The sequence below is a fragment of the Diabrotica undecimpunctata genome, chromosome 8 (assembly GCF_040954645.1).
Source record: "Diabrotica undecimpunctata isolate CICGRU chromosome 8, icDiaUnde3, whole genome shotgun sequence".
Lineage (NCBI taxonomy): Eukaryota > Metazoa > Arthropoda > Insecta > Coleoptera > Chrysomelidae > Diabrotica > Diabrotica undecimpunctata.
The window spans coordinates 37,855,163-37,875,926 of record NC_092810.1 but is presented as its reverse complement, the minus strand read 5'-3'; the positions used below and the strand labels follow the sequence as shown (position 1 = coordinate 37,875,926).

The window sequence follows — 20,764 nt, the reverse complement described above, 5'->3', positions numbered from 1 at the left end:
ACCTAATACTGATAAAACTCTTCTAGATACAATGCTTGAGTTTTATCTCAGACAGCGCTACAATTGGGGATAAACAATTGTTATTTACCGTCCTAAAAATGTTCCAATACACTCATCTAACAGAGTCTGATGCAGACATTTAAATCCGTTTGAAAAATGCATCTCGTTCAGTTTTCGAAACGGTTTGACACATTTTAAATTTTGACGTAACTTTACGACGAAGCGGCAGTCTGGCTCTAACTACGTGATGTGGCACTCGACCGGATGCTTCTAGAGCCAAGTAAACTTTACAGAGAGGAACTAAGAATTAACGTAGGAAAATGGTTATTAAAATTGCTATCTTTTGTGCATTATGGAGAATTTTATGCAACATATGTATATTACAAAGAATTTTACATTTCTTTTACCTCAAAGAAAAATCATAATCTTCTTCTGTGTCTCTGAAATTTTTTCTGTAAATCTTTCTACTGTATTTTTACTCTTCCGCACACTTTTTGTCTTATTTAAATCCATTTTTTTCCAAAATCGAGGTATTCTGCGTTGTCTGGTCAAATTTCAACCAGCGATTTGGAGGGAGTTTCCAAAAATGATCCTTGTATCACATTTAGAGTTGAAAGATTTTGATTACGGGTGCATTTTCGGGTTATCGAACATTTTTGAGATCGTCTTTAGCAGTTAGAATACTCTTTACAAACTATTAATTATAGCTTCACAGTTTTAACAAAGTTAAAAACACTGAATTTTCCAATGACCTATAATAATCTTTGCTACTTCAACTATATAAAAAAATGTTCATGTTAACATAGACAATATAAAAATGTGAACATTAAATTGTACAACTTTATTCTAACATGTTTTGTTTTAAAAAACAGCTCGAAGGACCAATGTTTAAATTGTCAGTAATAATAGTCCATCAATACAGAAAGTCAGCTTCTTTAAAACTTATTGCTGTCAAGGTTACATATCGTCTAGATATAAGAACTCTGAGTATACTATGACAAAATAGAAGCAGGTCTGCCGGAATTATATCGGTTCAGAACATAAGACTTACAGAGAAAAAGACCCAGTGTGTCTCGCACGGAATACAAGACAGCTTAGACCCACCGTCTCGGCCCGACACCGTTTTTGAGTGATATGGTTTTATTAAAATATTATTTTTTAGGCCACAGCAACCCTAGAACGCCACTTGGTAATCTCAGCTGAATCGTACTCCATGGAAAGGATCAAACAATTATCCAACGACACCAATACGTTCGGTACTTTCGGCCAACAACGAGAAGTAGAGCTTCCCACCGCTAGAGGGTCCTTGAAGCTCTACGTTGAAGAGAGACAGGACAATAGTATGTACTGTATATAAATGTGGAAGTGACTAGAAGAAGGGGTTATGTGATGTTTATATTTTGAGATATTGACAAAAATTGCTTATTATGATCTAAAATAATCACTTGATGTTTAAATGAATGCATTGTATGAAAGTATTCAAACTTTAAAGTTTTTATTGAGTCTAAAACCACAAGAAATCATTTAACTGTAGAATTAATATCTCAAAACTTATACAAAGTCCCCTAACACCTTCTTCGGTGCGCTTTTTTAAAAACGTTAAAATTTAAGATTGGTTATTAGTTTTGTTTTGTTTTTGTTAATATATTATTTTTTGTTGATTTTTGTAGCTGATGATCCGCAATCTGAAAACACATGTAAGTCAAAATATCGCAAAATTTTGGATTGTGCTTCTGTAAATTTTCGCTAAACATTCGACGTCTATCTAAAATTTAAATCATAATAAACCTTTCCTGCAAATCTATTATTGCTAGAACGAATTATACATAAGTAAAATGACTTACATATTTGCTAGATATCAAACGTAAGTATGCAGGGTGTATCAGGCCAATTTAATTATGCGTTTACAAATAAATGGTGGTGCTTGATGTATTTTTTGTTTACACATTTTGTCGTCAAAAACTTTTTATATGGAATGAATATCTAACAGTTTAAGGTAGTCAAAGCTCACGTACGATGTTGCACCGATGATCTTAATATCCATCACGTGAGCGTTGCACTTCTTATCCCAGTCATAATAAACCTCGACGCTTCCTCACTGCTGCTCGCTCACTTTGTTGTCAATAGTTGTGTGGGTAACTTTCAGCGGTTCTTTAGACAATGCCGACGCCGTGTGAGGCATGTTACAAAATTTAATTGTTTCACCCTTTAAATGTGTATTTATTACTATTTATTTATCGGTTCTTCTCGGCGTTTTAATAAAAAGAGGAACAGCGAAAGATATGGCTTGCTGCAATTAATTCTTCAAGGAAAAGTAGAAGGAAAACGAGGACCAGGAAGGCGAAGGATTTCCTGGCTGGAAAATCTACGTACGTGGTTCAACACAACAACCACAATTCTTTTCAGAGCAGCAGTTTGCAAAATACAGATTGTCATGATGGTAGCCAACATCTAAAATGGATAGGAGTATAAGAAGAAGAAGGACAGATTTATACGTGTTTATTGATTTTAATGAAAAACCGTTATGCTTAATTTGTCAAAAGACTAGTTTTGTAGCAAAGGAATATAGATAGATAGATTTAGAGAGATGGCATTTTGGCCTATTCCACTGGTACTTTTTCAGATCTATTGTGGTCCTCTAGTCCTAGATAACATTCTCTAGCCTGGCCCTTTTTAAAAAGTCTAATAGCTTCGAGATTGTACCTTCTATGTAGCTATTTGTCGGTGGATTTTCTTCTCCTAATGCAAAGAACCTCACATTTACCAGACTGTCACACTGACATAGAATGTGCTCTGCTGTGTCTTCTTCGAAATCACAGAATCTGCACAGGTCATCATCTAATATTCCCATCAGCTTCAAGTGCCTATTCAGCTTACGATGCCCTATTAGAAGACCTACTATGGTTTTAACTGTTTTCCTCTCTTTGCTGATTAGGTCTGCCGTAAATTTTGGAGAATGTTCTGTAATGAACTATTTCACCTGTCTTTGTCCTGGTGAATTCCTCCACCATTCCGGAGATTTGTGAGCTACCAACTTCCTTGTAGCCGTTCTTGTTACTGATTTTGCAACGCCGCAGAAGGGTTCCGGTGCAATGAATGGCAGTGATGAGCCTTGTTTGGCCACTTCATCTGCTTTTTCATTCCGCTTATGACCCTCGCGCCCCGGTACCCAGGCTACCGTAACCTTTCTACGGTCTCCTAGTTTATTTAGGGCACACACACACAATCCCATACTAGCTTAGAATTGACCTCTACAGAATTGAGTGCCTCAAACACTGCCAGACTATCTGTGAAGATGGCAAAACCAAACGTTCTTTCCTGCCTTTCTATTTCTTCCACGCAGTGATGGATTGCCGTTATTTTCACCTGGAAAACTGTCACATCCTTTGATAGACTTACCGGGAAATGTATCCCTTGATTTGTCCCTACTATGCTGGCTCCCTCACACTCCGATGTTTTTAAGCCATCCGTATACCAGGTAGCAGCAGCTTGTATGGGTACCCTTTATTCCAGTGTTCCATACCTGGTATCTTAATTGTGAACTTATTGTTAAAGCTATATCTCGTAACTGTTGCATCGATAGTTTGCCCCATCACAATATCGTCTTTTAGGTGCTCGATTAGCTTTCTGTTGTCAGCACCATGCATCTGGCTTATATGTCGCTGACTATGGATTAATCTGTGAATTACTGATCAGCAGGACTTCCAACGATGCACTAGGAGTTGTTTGTATGGCCCCCGTAATACACAGGCATGCTAACCTTTATGTATTACCTAGCAACCTTATTGCTCCCACTTGCTGCGTCTTTGTCCACCACGTCACCGAACCATAGGTTATCATTGGCCTAATAACCCTTGTGTATAACTATAGTCATTTTGCGGTTAAGTCCCCAATTATTACCGCACATTCTTCAACATCTGCCCAGGGACATAGCAGCTTTCTGTGTGGTTTTCAGAATGTGAGTATTCCATGTAAGCCTATGATCAAAGTGCATCCCAAAGTATTTTGTTTTTTTAGCAAAAGAAATCTCTGTTCCTCCCAGCACCGGTGGTTTTAGGTCTTGTAATGCTGTTTTTTGTTTACAGCAGTCGTCAACTATATTTAGGGCTGCTTGCATTCTCTCAGACACCACCTAAGCAAACCTTCCCCTGACAGCGATTGCTATATCGTCAGCATATCCTAGACAATAAACGCCTTCTGTGGACAGATTTCTGAGATCATCTACCAAGGTTGCCCAAAGTAGAGGGGACAGAACTCCTCCTTGTGGACAGTCTCCACCTACTTTTGCTTAGATGGTTGCTTGGAATATAACCTGAAGCGACACACAGATACTAAAAGGCGTTCAAGTATTAGGAAAGGCAATTTTTAAAGAGTTTTGACCCCTTCTCCCCCCCCCCATGTAACGCACCATAACGTTTTACTGAATCCCCTCAAGAATTGGTAACAACTTGCATGATTCTTTATTAAATTAACCAAGTACCTCGAGCGGCAACAGCAGCATTCGTCTGCGCATTTATTTGCTTGCAAGAAATCTTGTGGTTTACGGATGTGGTCGCTATACCATGCTAGATTAAGTTCTGCTGGATGCCGAAAGCTATCTTCAGATCTTCTGTATTCTGTCGAAACATCGTAGTTGTCAATTTTCACAGTTTTTTCCATTTTTGATGGTATTGCAGTATGAATTCAATTTACCAACACTGACTACAGCAACGTGTTTCTGTGTATTACTGACAACGAAAACAAAATAAAAAGGATGTACAATGCAGTGGAAATATTTCCCATAAACAAAACAAAAGGAAAAAAATAACAATATTGCACAATACAATTGAGGAATTTCCGTAAAACATAAAAAAAGGATTGCTAACATGTGAGATTTTATTTTATAGTTTTTTCTTTAAGTAAGCAATGTCAGCGCGCCCCTGTAACGCACCGTGACGTTTCACAACACCCCCCCCCTAATTGCGTCACGTAATACTTGAACGATCTCTAAGTATAAATAAATTTGCCTCTATTGAAGAAGAATTGTGAAAAAATAAAATATCTAGTTTTACATCCTCATTAAAAAATCAACAAAATATCTTTAAGATTGTGGTAGACAATAATAAAGCACGTGTTCATGCTAGCTTTAGGGTAGTAGAAATGGCTATACAGAGTATATATCTGTCGACACGATACAGAGAGATAAGTTGATGAAAGCATGAGAAACTAAAGAAACTGACAGAACAATCCTAGACTGAACACCACCCCATACCGAGAAAGAAGATAAAAAAACAAAGGCGTCTAAAAAGAGTAAGGAAACGTACCAACAATTCAACGACAAAGCCAAGGGAGATCGAGAACAAGATGGTGGGATGACATGGACAACGACATAAAAATCATGCAATGGAATGAGCAATGTAGAAATATAAAGAACCTATGGAAGCAGAGGTTTAATAATAAACACCAGCAAAACGAAGTATATGAAAATAAGTACGCAACCACAAATCCTACGACCACTTGTTATAAAAAACGACGTCATCGAAGCAGTGAACGAATTTGTATACCTGGGAGCGCTCCTTAACACTAAAAATAATACTACCGCAGAGATAAACCGCGGAATTTGCACGGCCAATAGACGCTATTTGGGCTCAATATGGTTCAGAGACCTAGACTATAATAGAAAGTCATAAAAACATGTTAGGATGTTTCGAAAGGAAAGTACTAAGGCGAATCCATGGAGCAGTGAATGACAATGGAGTGTGGAAAAGATGATACAACTTTGAACTTTATAGAATATACCAGGAACCAGATATCGTAAAACATATTAGGATAGGAAGTCTAAGGTGGATAGGGCATATAATGCGGATGGAACAAAATGACCATGATAGAAAAACGCTCCTTGATAAACCCATTGGTTGGAGAAGAAGAGGAAGACCCAGAATACGTGCTTGGCGGAGGAAGGCGATGGATAGGGACGACTGGAGAGAAATTCTTGAGGAGGCTAGGACCTAGGCAGGATTGTAAAGTCAGAATGATAGACACAGATAAAAGTGTAACCAAAACAAAGATCTACCTCAGAATAGGATAATATTCGAAAACAGGGATAATTTAAAGGAATTGAAGGGCGACTATAAAGATGACATAAGTTTACAAAACTGGTTCAAAACAATTGTCATGACTTAAAGTCGTAAATTAGTATTTAAAAAATTGGGACATTCGATAAATTGCAGTAAGACATTTTTTAAGAAGCTTACACCCAATTTATAACTCAAATCACTAGTATCTGTTTTAAATACTTTAAGCTAATTGTTTTCATATCTTGACAACACTTAATCACTTCTACAATATTGTTTAACAACGCTTCTACCGTGCACGAAAAATGATCGGAGGCAGTGGCACTGTATTTTTTCACCAACACATTCTTTTCATATGTTTTACTTCTTTTTGGTATACCACCTTATTTTTCAGTCCTTTTTTTATGTATTTGTACGGCATAATGTTTAAACGATGTAGGTGTAAAAAAACTATTATGAATTTTTACAAAATTAAATAACAATCCTGAGAAATGTTAAGTTTTTGTCAGATAGTGAAGAAGAGTTGATTAAGATTTGACTTAAATGGACATTTCTGAAAAATCCTGCAGCTTTACAACTTTGAATATATTTTAAAGTTATGATTTTTTTTTAAATGAATATGTATACAGAGTGCGGCAGATAGACGGCCAATTAGAAATATCTCGAGAACCAAAAATAACTGAATCATGAAAATTAGAACGTGAGAATCAGGAATAGAGTAAACCAAGAAATAGATAACATCAAAAAAGAACACTGGGAAAAATTTACCAAAGATATGGAATACGACCTCTATGGATCCCAGAAACAAAAACAGAAATGAATGAATTTGTACGCATAGATAACATTACGGACGAACAATGGACTGAGCATTTCACGAAATTATATGGAGAAGGAGAAGAAGAGAACAGAGAAATAATCATTAACGAAACTCACGATAGAGTACGAATATCAGAAGAAGAGCTACAAGAACGAATAAAAAATTAAAAAAAAAGAAAAGCACCTGGTCTTGATAAGATAAACAATGAACTGCAAAAATATGGAGGAACAACACTACGCAAATGGCTCCTAAAATTATTCGTCGATATAATAAATACCGGAGTAGTACCAGAGGAATGGAAGGAAAGTTTCCTGCTACCGATACTTAAAAAGGGAGACTCGATAAATCCTGAAAATTATATATATATATATATTAGTCTGATGAATAGTACATTAAAATTGTTAACGGCAGTCATAAAAGATAAAATCGAGGAAAAAGCGAACATGGCAGATGGACAACAAGGCTTCCGGAAGAACCACAGCACAATAGACGCAATTTTTATTATCAGACAAATAATAGAGAAGTCTATTGAATATGGAAAACCAGCATATATGTGCTTTGTAGATTTAAAAAGTGCTTTTGACAGGGTGAAGCAAAATGATATCTTAAATTTATTACAAGCTGAACAAATAGACCATCAGATAATAAGGACAATTAATGAAATTAACAAGAACAACAAGACCAGAGTTATAATGCCAACAGGGGAAACAAAATGCATAGAACTAAAAGGAGGAATCCGCCAAGGAGACTCGCTCAGCCCATTGTTATTCAATATGGTGATGAATCAAATACTTCACGAAGTAAGAAAACGACAGGGATACCACATGGGAGCGCATAAAATCACGATACTATGCTATGCCGATGATGCAGTACTAATTGCTGATAACGAAGATAACCTACAAAGGCAGCTCCACACCTTCAATATCACAGCAAACAAACTTAATATGAGAATATCTGTAGAAAAAACTAAATGTATAGTGATCAGTAAAGAGCCGCATAGATGCAAACTAGAAATAGACGGCAAAATTGTAGAACAAGTAATAAAATTTAATTACCTAGGAGTAGAGATTACTAGTGACAGGGATATAAGAACAGAGACCACAAGGCAAGCATCAAAAGCGGCAAGAGTAAGTGGTTGCCTCCGAGAAACCATATGGAGAAACAAATATCTGACCACGGAAAGCAAAATGAAAGTATACAAGACAACAGTAAGACCAATCCTAACATATGCAGCGGAGACAAGGACCGATACAAGAAAGACGAAACAACAAATCAACAATATCGAAATGAAAGTATTAAGATCAATAGCGGGCATATCATTAAGAGACAGACAAATCAACAGAAGTATACGCGAACAATGCAAAATTCAAAATATTAACAGGTGGATAAAAACAAGAAAAAAAACTGGAACGAACATGTAAACTGAATGGGACCAGATAGATTAGCGAACATCTGTAAAAACAACAAGCCGTATAGCAGAAGACCCGTTGGAAGGCCGCCAAAAAGGTGGAAAGATAATGTACAGTCAACAACGACTGAAACAGAATAAGAGGCAGACAAACAGGAGTAATCCTAGTCGCGCGAAGAAGAAGAAGAAGAAGAAAATTAGAATGAAGGGGTTTTGATGAGTGACCTATTTAATGAAAATATTTTCATCCATTTGCTACTTTCAGTTATACCGGAGTTGCTTATAACTTCGTTTTTTTAATGGGACACTCTGTATATATTTTATTTTTAAAAATATTCACATTATTCTGAACACTTTTTGTTAATACTTCCCTATACCTATTGTGAATTGTTTTTGAGTTATAATGGTTTTTTTATAAATATTACACTTTTCTACCATGTATATAAAGTTCAATATCCTCTAATGTAATTTGAATAGAAGTTTAAATTCCTTATAAACTTATAAACCAGATAAAGCATTATCGCTTACAGTGTAAAGTTGGCATCCTAAATTTTTGCCTAATTCCTTTTTTTCAAATGGAACACCCTGTATGTGATTCATTATTTTAAAAAAACATGTTTTTCACTATCGATCTGTATTGTATATATATCTGTAGACTATGCACGTTTTACATAATAATAAGGCTAACAAGGCTTGGTTTTAGCAAGATGGACACCGACTCACAATATTCCAGTCGGCACATTGCTTGATGAAATATTAAGCGATAGACGGATAGCTAACAAAGATCCAATTCTCTGGTCATCAAAATCCCGTTGTCACCGTTAGATTACTATATTTGGAGATATGTCAAAAATAAGGTATTCTCTAAACCTGTCACTAATAAGGGAGCTATAATAAAGTCCTTCAAGTTCTTAACGAAATAGAAAAAGAATCAATATCAAGAGCTACTAATGACAATCTGAATAAAAGAGTTCATAAATGATTGAAAGTTGATGGTTAACATTTTGATCATTTACTACATTAATAAGCTAGTGACTGTTTTCTTTGATAGTATCTTTTTAATTGTTCAATGTTTAACTTACAATATGAAATTTGTAAATTAACACAATATAGTCTACGAAAAAAAAATTTTGTGGCAAAAATGTATAAAGTTAATTTATTTGAAAACTGCAAGAGATAACTATAGTAAATACAGATCCATAGTAGAAAACATATTTTTCTACAATAATGAATCACATACAGGATGTCCCATTAAAAAAAAACGACTTAGGCGAAATTTAGGATGCCGGTTTTATGCCAATTTTGACAGCACCCTGAGTAACGAAAAAGGCAACTTTACACTGTAAATGATAATGCTGTTTAAAGTTAATAAGTTCATAAGGAATTTAAACTTTTATTCAAATTACATTAGAGGATATTGAACTTTATTTACAGGGTAGAAAAGTCTAATTTTTATATAATAATCATTATAACTCAAAAACTCATTTCTAAAATTAAAAATTATACAGGGTGTCCATTAAAAAACGAAGTTATAAGCAACTTCAGGTATAACCGGAAGTAGATGAAAATATTTTCATTAAATAGGTCACTCTTTAAACTCCTACATTCAAATTTTCATGATTCAGTTACCTTTAGTTCTCGAGATATTTCTAATTGGCCGATTATCTGCCGCACCCTGTATATGTGTGTTCCGCGGTTAGTACAATTAAACCTAAAGATAATATTAATACTATTATAATAATTAATATTAAACTCAACAGGCTTCCGAGTTGAACCGCGTCGATTATCACTGCGCCGAGCTTTCGACATTCTCTTTGATGTCTTCTTCAGGTAGTCTGAGGTCTCAGTCTTCCGTGCCTTCAGACACTACTACACTGACCACTAATCAATGCACTACAGTAGTGCAAACGGTACTAACATCAAATTTCAAATCTTCATATTGCAAATTTTGCAACTTTCCTGTTGTTATATAATTTGGATCATCCATTTAAGAGATAATTAGGCGTTTCCATACATTTACTGAACGCTGTACAACGAATTATCGAAATTTATTTTTAAAATATTAAAAATACTTAATCACTCTCAAAGTTTTGTATAAAAATATAGCTCCTAGCATCGTTTAAATATTGTGGCAAATTCATATGTAATGACAGTAGATCCGGTCCTAACTATAAAACTTTTTTCAGCATTCATCATTGTATGGAAGGGCGAGAAAATCCCAGTTTTCCGACCAAACGTCGAATGCACCAACGGCATCATCCACGTCATAGACGCCCCGTTTTTGAAGGAGAGCGACATCCAAGTGAGCGGTGCCGGCTTCGTCGCATCCCAGATAGCCATGACTGTCATTTCCATACTGATCCTGGTTTAAGCGGCATGTTAGCCAGGGATTAGTTGTAAGTTTTGCGTCGTACAGGGTTTTTGTAAAGAGTTGTTGGGAGAATGTGGTTGAGACGTTTTTATGAAACGAGTTATAGTTTGTAATAACATTGCACGTTGTCGAAAATACATGGTGAGTTAGGTAGAAAAAGGGATGAGATGACATTTGTTTTTATATTTTGAGATATTTGATAAAAAATGGCATTTTTGTGAAGAATAGTAAGTTCTAAAATAATTATTGAATGCTTGTATCGAGTGGCTTTTAAATTTATCAAAGATATAGCAAACGTGTATTCATAGCTCAAAATATATAACAAGTTATCACTGGATTTTATTCGTTTTTTTAATTATTTTATTATTTAAGATTATAGAACATTTCACTTTTAGATATTTCAAATAATCGATTATTCTATTGAGTTAGTCTGATCTAAATTAAACATCTCTAAATTCCGTGCGCCCTAGGACTGAAGTCCGTGTCAGACGGTCAAATATTTGATCAAACTAGTTTGAGCAAACTGACGTAATGACGTCATAATTACAGTTTGTTCAAATTTTAAAAATCTGCCTGTCACACGATCATTCAAATTTGATCAAATTGACGTATGCCAAGGAAATTAATTGTCATTTTTTGTTTATTTTCTTAGTTACTTGGGCTTTATTTACGATTCTAATTTTTCTTATACACAAAGAAGATAAATAGGGTGAAAGGATTTTTATAATAATATGGATGTTTGACATTATATAAACAGCTTCTTTCTCGGTATAAATCAATTATGTAGAAACTTGTTCCTGGCTGCAAGATATTTTAAATTTTTATTTTTTTTATTTTCTAACAAAATAGGAAGAAAAATAAACTACACACTGTCAACCAAAGAAAAAAAGAAAATTAATTTATATACGTTATGTCTAACTGCTGATTGTCATATGAATTTAGATATTTTTCGACCAATCAAAATCAAAGTTTGATCAAACTGACCTTGAAAATAGAAGATCCTCTATTTTTAGAGGATTTGATCAAACTCAGCATGTGACGTCATATACTGTCAATTTGATCAAATATTTGACCGTCTGACACGGACTTTATCAATCCGGTTTGATTGAAGGCACCTCAAATATTATTTTTAACCGGTCTTAAATTAGGAAAAATTGCCTGTTATACAAATATTGTTATCATTTAATTAATATCTTGTGTATTTATTAGGTCAAATGGTACAAAGGACATCTGTCTTGGACTTTTTTTTAATCTCCAAAGATTAAAATATAAATGTTATTTAGATGGCATATTTGAATAAAATAGTACCGTAATCATCACTATCTACTGCACCATTTAGAATTAACAGTTAAATTACACCACGTAGTAATATTCATCCCTCAGTTGTAACATCCTTAGGACAATTGTGATATCGTGAGTTGATCAAGAATAAGACTGCAAATTTTAATTGATATAAGTACTACAATATGAGAAATATGTAAGAGAGAAACGTCACATATTGTCTAGATATACCATACTTTTATAAGGTTCTGTTCAATTAATGTTGCCTACATTGCATGTGCTAGGGTCCAAAACAAGAGTTTATTACAAATAAAAGATACACAACAATTTAAAAGCCAATGTAATGAAAGATTGGAAAATATTTTACCAACCATTGGCACTCATCATTCCGAAAAGATTGGGCTATCTTTTAAAAATAGCTTTATACAGATCTTGACTGGCTGCGAGTCACAGTCTAATGCCGGCTCAATCTGACCAGAAAAAGTATGGATGTCTGCTGATACTTTTGACCTCTTAAAGAACGCAGAAAACTCATAATTGCTGAACTTAAGAATCTTCTTAGGCATTCCCAGTACCAACAGCTATCTAGAACTACTTAGGCTGCTTATAGATGAAACAAAAACAAACATATTAAAATTTGCAGAGGGATTCAACATGATGCCGACACAAATAACACCAAAGAACTCTTGAATAAAGCCAGAGTGCGAACACATAAATTCAAGCAGAAATATTGGTCTATCAAAGATGATGAAGGTAGTGTAAAGACGGTTTTTAACAAGGTTATAGATGCTTGGAGAGCGTATCTTATTAGATGCCCGAGGACATCACGTATGTACGTAAATGTCAGGCCTCCATTTGCCACTCTCCTTCAACATCGACACATCACACTCCTCTCGCAGGCACCGACAACACAGTCTTTGAATCTGAACCTGACATACTTTTTCCGAGATTGAATTTGCTCTGAAAAAAAGCAGCAAGCTATGATTTAATTACTGCTAGTATCTTAAAGCATCTTCCGGTATGTTGAGTGATAATATTACATCGATTGTGTATCAGACACACAGGCGTCTAACCTGAGGATTCGAGAAAGACCATAATTATACCTGTACATAAGAATAGACCATATTCATAGAGAAACAGTTGACTCACCTGATTAGCAAACTGTATCAAGGTTACCTGGCATATATTCGAATAGGCGGTGTCAAGATATCTACCTTGCGTTTCGCAGACGACACTACAGTTCTAGGCTCTACTCCAGAAGAAATTTCTAACTGAAGTGCTAAGTTTGGACTCATGATTAACTACAGCAAAACCAAAATCATGGTTATTGATTGCCAACAGTTTCCTGAAACTCAAACTATTGCGGGATGCGAGGTATTCTCCTCTATAATATATCTTGGAGCTCTAGTTAACATCACAGGCAGTTGTAAATCCGAAATTTAAAGACGCATACAATTAGCAAGAACAGCAATGACTGAACTAAACAGGGTATGGCGTGATGGTCAAATTACTATAACAAACAAGACGAGACTCGTTTCAACTCTGATTTATTTCATATTTTACTATTAATTCGAGACATAAACAGTTAAAGAATCAGATAGACGGAGCATAGACGCTTTTGAAATGTGGACATGAAGACGACTGCTTTGAATTCCATGGACGGTTCGCCGCACGAACGTCTCAGTTCTAGATAAAGTTAAACCCACTGAATAACCCTCTAGTACTGTTTGTTCTAGAATTTAATAGTTTTTAGTCATATCTATCAAAACGATCACAACATAAAGCAGTTAGTGGTCCAAGGAACGCCAGTGAGGCAGATCTCCACGGCGATGGGCAGACATTACGAAAGATCTCAACAAACAGTATACCGAGGCAGTACATGTAACAGATGACCGCGACCAATATTAAAACCCCATTAATCAAACTATACGAGCTGCTGAAGCTCAATGATAAACCATAATACATCCGCTAAGGTGTTAATGACTATGATAATGAATAGGTATACTTTTTAATATTTTCCACATCTCTCTATAATTTTCTACCTCTCTGTATCTTTCTTTGTTTATATATCTCTCTGTAGATCACTCTATCTTTCTCCAATCTTTAATTTAGTCTTTTTGTATCTCTCTCTATTTCTCTTTCTATTAAATTAGCTATTAAGATATTATAACTCTTAACTATATCAATAGGGTTGGTTCAGAATAATTAGGGCCGATAATTAAATGTTATACCTAGAGACAATAGCTGAATCGTTTCCATTGTTCTTTAGCGGATTAGCGGTACTATTAACGTTTATAAACTGTTACTGTTCATTTTTGAGTAGTCGTTCACTAAGATAGGATACAAAAGCGTCTATATTTTACAGGAACCAAAATTGGAGAGGTGATAAACAACGTCTGTTATACACAGAAACAAAAATTTGATAGCGCAAAAAAACACGTCGGTTCGCTACAGGAATAAAAATCAGAGAGAGCGCAAAACACGTCTGTTTACGGGAACCAATATTCAAGTGGGAGATTTTTGTTTGCATTGTCCACGAATGTACCCACTTGGATAGGGGTTAGAGTCAGTTGTAGAAGTAGGAGTTAGTACTAAGGGTTGGCCTAGGTAATGATTTTGATACTATGGTTGGTAATTATAGAATTTGATACAGCGAAAAATATAATATTGTTTTTGGTGTGTGAATAATTAAACACAATGTAAGATATTCTTAAACAAAGAATTGCGTCTCTTCTAATTACATTATTTGTACTTACTGATTCATTACCACTCATTTCTGCTGATTGTGTCTTTCAGAATTTCAACTTTGGACTACACGTTATCGTTGAATTTTTAGCAGGGAACATTAGTAGGTTAGTAGTAAAAACGAGATTAAGGAATGGTAGTTTAATTAATTTTTGACAACGTGCATTGTTAAATATTGTTGGGCTGCCTAAGTATACCCCAACTAACCACAAGTAACCGAAACGAATTAGAAAAAACGTTTCATACCACACTGAACTGATTTTGTTGCCTTCTACAAACTTTTTTTACGACTCTTTATACAAACTAACTCTTTATATCACACTGTATACTATGATCTTATCATAACTAACAATAAAAACACACCGCCCTTTCTGTAAAAGCTTTTATACATTTCTTTTTGTTAAAACTTTGAAAATAATTGTCATCCATTTTTCTGAAATTAGGTAGCTATATCTATTTCACTGTAGGTGTAAGTTGTATATATGCGCAATAATTGTAATAAGCTTGGAACAAAGTTTGCCATTGATGAAAACATATTTATAGTTGAAGCAATTTGTAGTTAAGACAACTTTTAGGACTGAAATATTCACATACTTATCAAATTTTTCTTCTCAATTCTCCCAGTTTAGTGGTTTAGAGACGTCATATATTTATTTGCCAGAATTGTTTTTCTTTGTGATAAAATATAGATAGAATTTGCTGTTTTGCTTTTAGTAGGTTATGTAAGGTTATATTTACCATTGCATTAAGACATATATTTAGTCTTATGCTTTTATTCATCACAATCAGTAACTATTTGTGTTGGAAGGTTATTTTATGTTCAACTTGTATTAGCAATATCTCAATTTGATATCTATAACATTCTTGAATTGTCTTTTACTCTTATATTTTAAGGAAAACAAGGAAGAATTAAAATTTCTTGCATTTCTTTTATATACGGATATAATATAGTGCCCATAAACACCTTTCAAACATGAAACATGACTCTAGTTGTTCGCTATGCTTATGTTCTTCTACCAACACTACTATTTACATAGAAGTTTGGTAAATGCTAACTAGAGATGCAAAATATGTTTTCTTGTGTCTGTATGTATATTCCAGTTATAAAAGTTTCCAAAACTAATCATTTTATCGATATTAAGTCAATACTCAGTCAAAATGGACAAATAACCGACGACCATGGCTTACTTTGTAACAAATTATATCTAAATGGTAAATATAAATCTTCGTAAATGTATGTAATGATGGAAAATACTCCCAGAAATTGAAGCATTTCAGGCATAATATAGGATTTATAGAGATTTTACTCATGTTAAATAAAAGTTTATTCCATTATATGAATTTTTCGACTATCCCTATATGGATGACCAAGATTTGTTTGTTATCGCGTATAGACAAACGTCCAGGACGTTTAAGTATACAAAATAATAGAGTACTAACGATCAAATTATGTATATCTTACATTCCAATACGACAGATATGTGCACTTTAGTATAAGAGAGTTTTGTACTGGACATAGTCAATCCAAACCGAAGATCGCCAGGAAACGTGGCTTTCAATTCCTTCAATCTTGATAAGCTTTTGTTAAAAATTGTTTCTGCTTCTTCTAAATGTATCTATCTTGTAGAATTAACTTTAGAAATCTGTATTTATCATTACGCATGATGTGGCCGAAGTAAGCCAATTTTCTGCTTTGTCTTTTCTTAGCCTCTGGAAAGTAGTTATGTTACTGAAAATAGTGGTGTATATATGAGACCCTGAACAGACGTTGGTTGCACCACATTTCAAATGCCTCTAATCGTTTTATGGCATCTTCTGTAAGGCTGCAGCTTTCTACTCCATAGAGGAGGACACTAAAAACGTAACATTTAAGAAATCTAATGCGTATATTGATACTTAAAGATAAGTTGCGGGCAATCTTCTTCTGGCTTTTTCAATACGAGTTTTTATTTCATAGCTGTGATCCCAAGTATCCTTAATATTGCAGCCCAAATAGCATATTTTTTCCACTCTTTCTAACGGTATATCGCCTATTGTAATTTGGGCGTTTATGTTGGTGTTCTTACTAATGATCATTATTTTTGTCTTCTTGCAATTACGTTTTAGGCCGTATTTGTTACATGCTTCTACAACGTTATTTATCATCCTTTGGAACCCCTGCGCACTATCTGCCAGCAACACTATATCGTCTGCATTGCTAATATTGTTTATAAACTGACCATTTATAGCAATCCCATTTTCTGAATCGTCCAAGGCCTCTCTTAAGATTTTTTCAGAATATATGTTAAATAATGCCGGTGACAATATGCAACCCTGTGTAACTCCTTTTTCGACTGTGAATATCTCGGATAGTTCATTTTCTAATTGTACTGTTGCTTTTTGTTGAAGATTTAAGTTTGAGATCAGTTTTATATCCTTACCATCCAGTCCTGATATTTTTAGGATATCGATTAGTTTCCCATGTGGGACTTTATCAAATGCCTTCTCGAAATCAATGAAACGTGCATACACATCGCAGTTGACATCACTGGCTCTCTGTATTAGAACTTGCAAACTAAAAAGTGCTTCCCTCGTTCCGAGTCCTGCTCTGAATCCAAATTGAACTTCACTCAAGTGTTCTTCTAATTTGGTGTATATGCGCGAGTGAATGATAGTAAGGAGTACTTTAAGTACATGGCTCATCAAACTAATTAATCTATGGTCTTCACATTTTCTAGCGTTGGCTTTTTTAGGAAGTGGAATGAATATTGATAGTAGCCAGTCTTTTGGTAAGTAACCAGTCTCGTAGATGTTGTTGAATAGCTTCGTGAGAGCTGTCATTTGGTGGGTCTTTGTGTTTACCAAAAATTGTTTGCAAAAGTTCAAACTAATTTTTACATATTTGAACTATTTTATTTTTAAACATGTTATCAATTTTCTTATAGTTTACACAATCAATCAGTAGTTTAGTTCAACTTCAACATAACCTAAAAATTTCAAATTTATCTTTGACAACAAATTGTTTAATATCGTATGAGAAATTAAATTCAATTTCAGAGTATTTTTATATATTTATTTAAAACATACATTTTTCAAATTTTTAAACCTGTTCCTGTTAACTATACAACCAGTCATACAATACAACCAGTGCTTCATTATTTTAACTTTTATTACAAGATATAGTTAAAAATACAGTAGTAACAGTTATTACAATGGAAAAGATAAATTACAGGACGAGTTGACGCCAGTATAATAGTCTGTCATATTGAACCAACTCTATGTTCAGTACAAAACTCACACCTACCTGATATATTTGTTTGCTTTTTCATTAAGTTAGATTGTATATATGTGTGGATGTGTATAAATGTTAATATTTTTTGACAGCAGATATTTATAATAGGATAATAAAATGATATTACTATCATTTAAAATTTTTATTAATTCAATTGATGCTTTTATATATATTGCTAGTTTTGGGCACTGAAATGCTTCAGATTTGAATTTAATGCTTAAGGAACTTTACCAAAAAAATAGCCAGAAACCTAAAGAAAATTAACTTGTACGAGGATAGCCTTTTTTATTCTTAGTATTAATGAAATTCAACACAAATACTCACGTAAAGTTCCCGTTGGCATTCACGTACCGTGTAACCAAAGAATCTATTATAATATACCCACAACCATGAATGGAGATAATAAAAGTTTTAATTCAAATCTTTAATAGATAAAAAAAATCATTCTAAAATCTGTTAATTGTAGTTAGGAAAACTTTTCTATCGACTGACTGACCTCTAAGTGTCGATAATATAAAGGAATTTTTTGTTGAATGTTTTCAGAGTAAAAATGTTAATAAATGTTGCATTAAGAATAAGATATTTTAGCGGTAACTATGTCGAACTAGAAATTACTTTAAACACAAATAATATTGAGACGATATTAATTTTCGATTTTTTTATGGTTTTTTGACTAGTTTTGTATTTATGGAATTTTTCTCGGTTAGTAGCTAACAGTTAACATTTGACAGAAGGATTTATAGTTCGCTTGATTTCTGTCTTGATTTGCCAGTTTATTCTCAATAACATTCTCATATAACTTACATTTGTATAACAAACGATAAAACAGATCAATAAAAATATAAACCTGGCAAAATGGATGAAGATATTGAGATTATCTGGGTATGTAACCGCTCTAAAATCCAATTCCGTCATTTGTCAACTGTCAACCTTCATATAATTTGAGGAAAATCAAAAGTGTTCGAAAAAAATAAAGGAGTGACTACTTACCATTTTAGAACTAATTAGAGGAATTTTTATGAGTAGATCAATTATTTATAAAATTGTATTAAAGAATTTTTAATCCAAGTGTTCTAATACTTACAAGGCATCACCAATAGAGCAACTATTGTTATTCCATTGTGTTAATTTTTTAGATGTATGTCTATACATACTGACGGTTAATGTTTATAGTAATTTCAAGTAAAAATCAACCCCTAAGTGTACTATCAATTTAACAGAAGCCCCATTGTACTCCAACACGAAAAGAAATAAATATAATAGATGTTCAAGGCTTACAAATAGACATAGATTTTCATTGTGTGTAAAAAAATAATGCACTGCCAAGTTATCCTAAAGGACGTTATCATAATTTTTGATTTGATTGTATAAAAACATGGGCCAAGAATTTGTTTAAACCAAAGTTAGTATTGTTAGGAACAGTGACAGTATATAACGGTAGAAATTACATCATTAAAAGTAGCAACAAATAAAAGAAAACTTCAGAATTTAGTCATTCAATTTAGTCAAATTCGTTACTCTCCCACTCCCTACCAAAAAGAGACGCTGCTATATTTACTTCATATAAGACAGTGTCACAATGAACAACGAAAAAATAATTGTTGTCGTCACTTCGCTCTACAGAATGCTCAGTCTATGATAATATAGGGGAAAGGGGGAAATAGTGGCCGCCTACGAATAAAACTTCGAACTCTATTTACGAAAAATTTTTAAACAGAACAAAAACAAATTAAAACGGTTTTTCAGACTTCTGCTCTAGGCCATATTTACCCGCTGCCGAGATGTAAAAGTAGCCACTGGCACTATTAACCCCATTTAAAAATAATTAAATGCATAAATTGCAAATGTAAATTTTGCCTTCGAAACTGGTACAGTCTTTGTGTGGCCATTAGCCGCAAATGCTGCATTGGATCCAGAGTTCTCTGTTTTTACCGAATTCGCCACAAATTGTGCAAATATCTTCGTTAACATCCCTATCACGGGCATCGTCATCATCCTCATCTTCAGATGATATATCTTCTGTGATCTGTGTTCTTATACAATTTCTTTTTTGGAACTATTCGCGGAGGACTGGACTCTTCGATGCCTATTTTTCATTTGGTTCCTTTGCTCAATATATAAATATTTCATAGCTACCATTACCCCAGCGGCCACCATTCCCCACCTTTCCCCTATACGTCTATGACTTCAAATGGGAGATTTGGTCAAGGTTAGCATACTTAAACCATTCCTGTAGAGGGCGACTGTAAAGATTCAATTATTAAAAGTTAAAATAATATTTTCTTTTCTACAAGTAGGATTACATCTCTAATTTGATAAAATGTAAAAATGTAAAAGACTATAAGCATTCTATGAACCCAATCACGCGACATGAACGCCCCTGGTGTTGACGAAACGGAGGTAAAATCTTATTCCGTCACTTAATCACAGCATACAACAAAAAATTATGTGGATGTGCGCTTCTATGTGGCTTCTATATGGGTCATCTGCGTCATCAGGATCAATATTTTTCTAGTTATTCCTCAGATTCTAATTTTGTTTATTTGCATTGTATTATTCGTTTACAGAAAGCAGAGATGCTAAATTTAGCTTCTCTAAATGTATTCTGTTTAGTAAAAGATATTAAATTAATTCTTACCATGTATAATAATCATCTTTGTACGTATTGACTACATTTATTTATTTACGACTAATGCAAGGATGTTTTCTGATGATGTTTTCTGATTTATTTAAGCCATAAGTTTACCATATATTGCGTCTACTTTTATATACTGATCATTTTTCTACAAATTCACCATAAGAAATATGCCTATATTAA

General features: G+C 34.0%; 1 protein-coding gene across 3 annotated transcripts in view; it reads left to right on the top strand.

The window, feature by feature from the left end:
* The window catches only part of Fas1 (fasciclin 1 Fas1 domain-containing), a 304,785-nt gene extending 290,735 nt beyond the window's left edge, over positions 1–14,050 (top strand). For 2 of the 3 annotated variants that reach the window (XM_072540109.1, XM_072540107.1), the window contains 3 exons: positions 1,163–1,340; positions 1,671–1,697; positions 10,465–14,050. In XM_072540109.1, the coding sequence (XP_072396210.1) occupies positions 1,163–1,340; positions 1,671–1,697; positions 10,465–10,649 (390 nt within the window). In that variant the 3' untranslated portion in view covers positions 10,650–14,050. The remainder of the gene's footprint in view (positions 1–1,162; positions 1,341–1,670; positions 1,698–10,464) is intronic. The other variant, XM_072540108.1, reaches the window with a different exon arrangement.
* Positions 14,051–20,764: the final 6,714 nt, after the last annotated feature.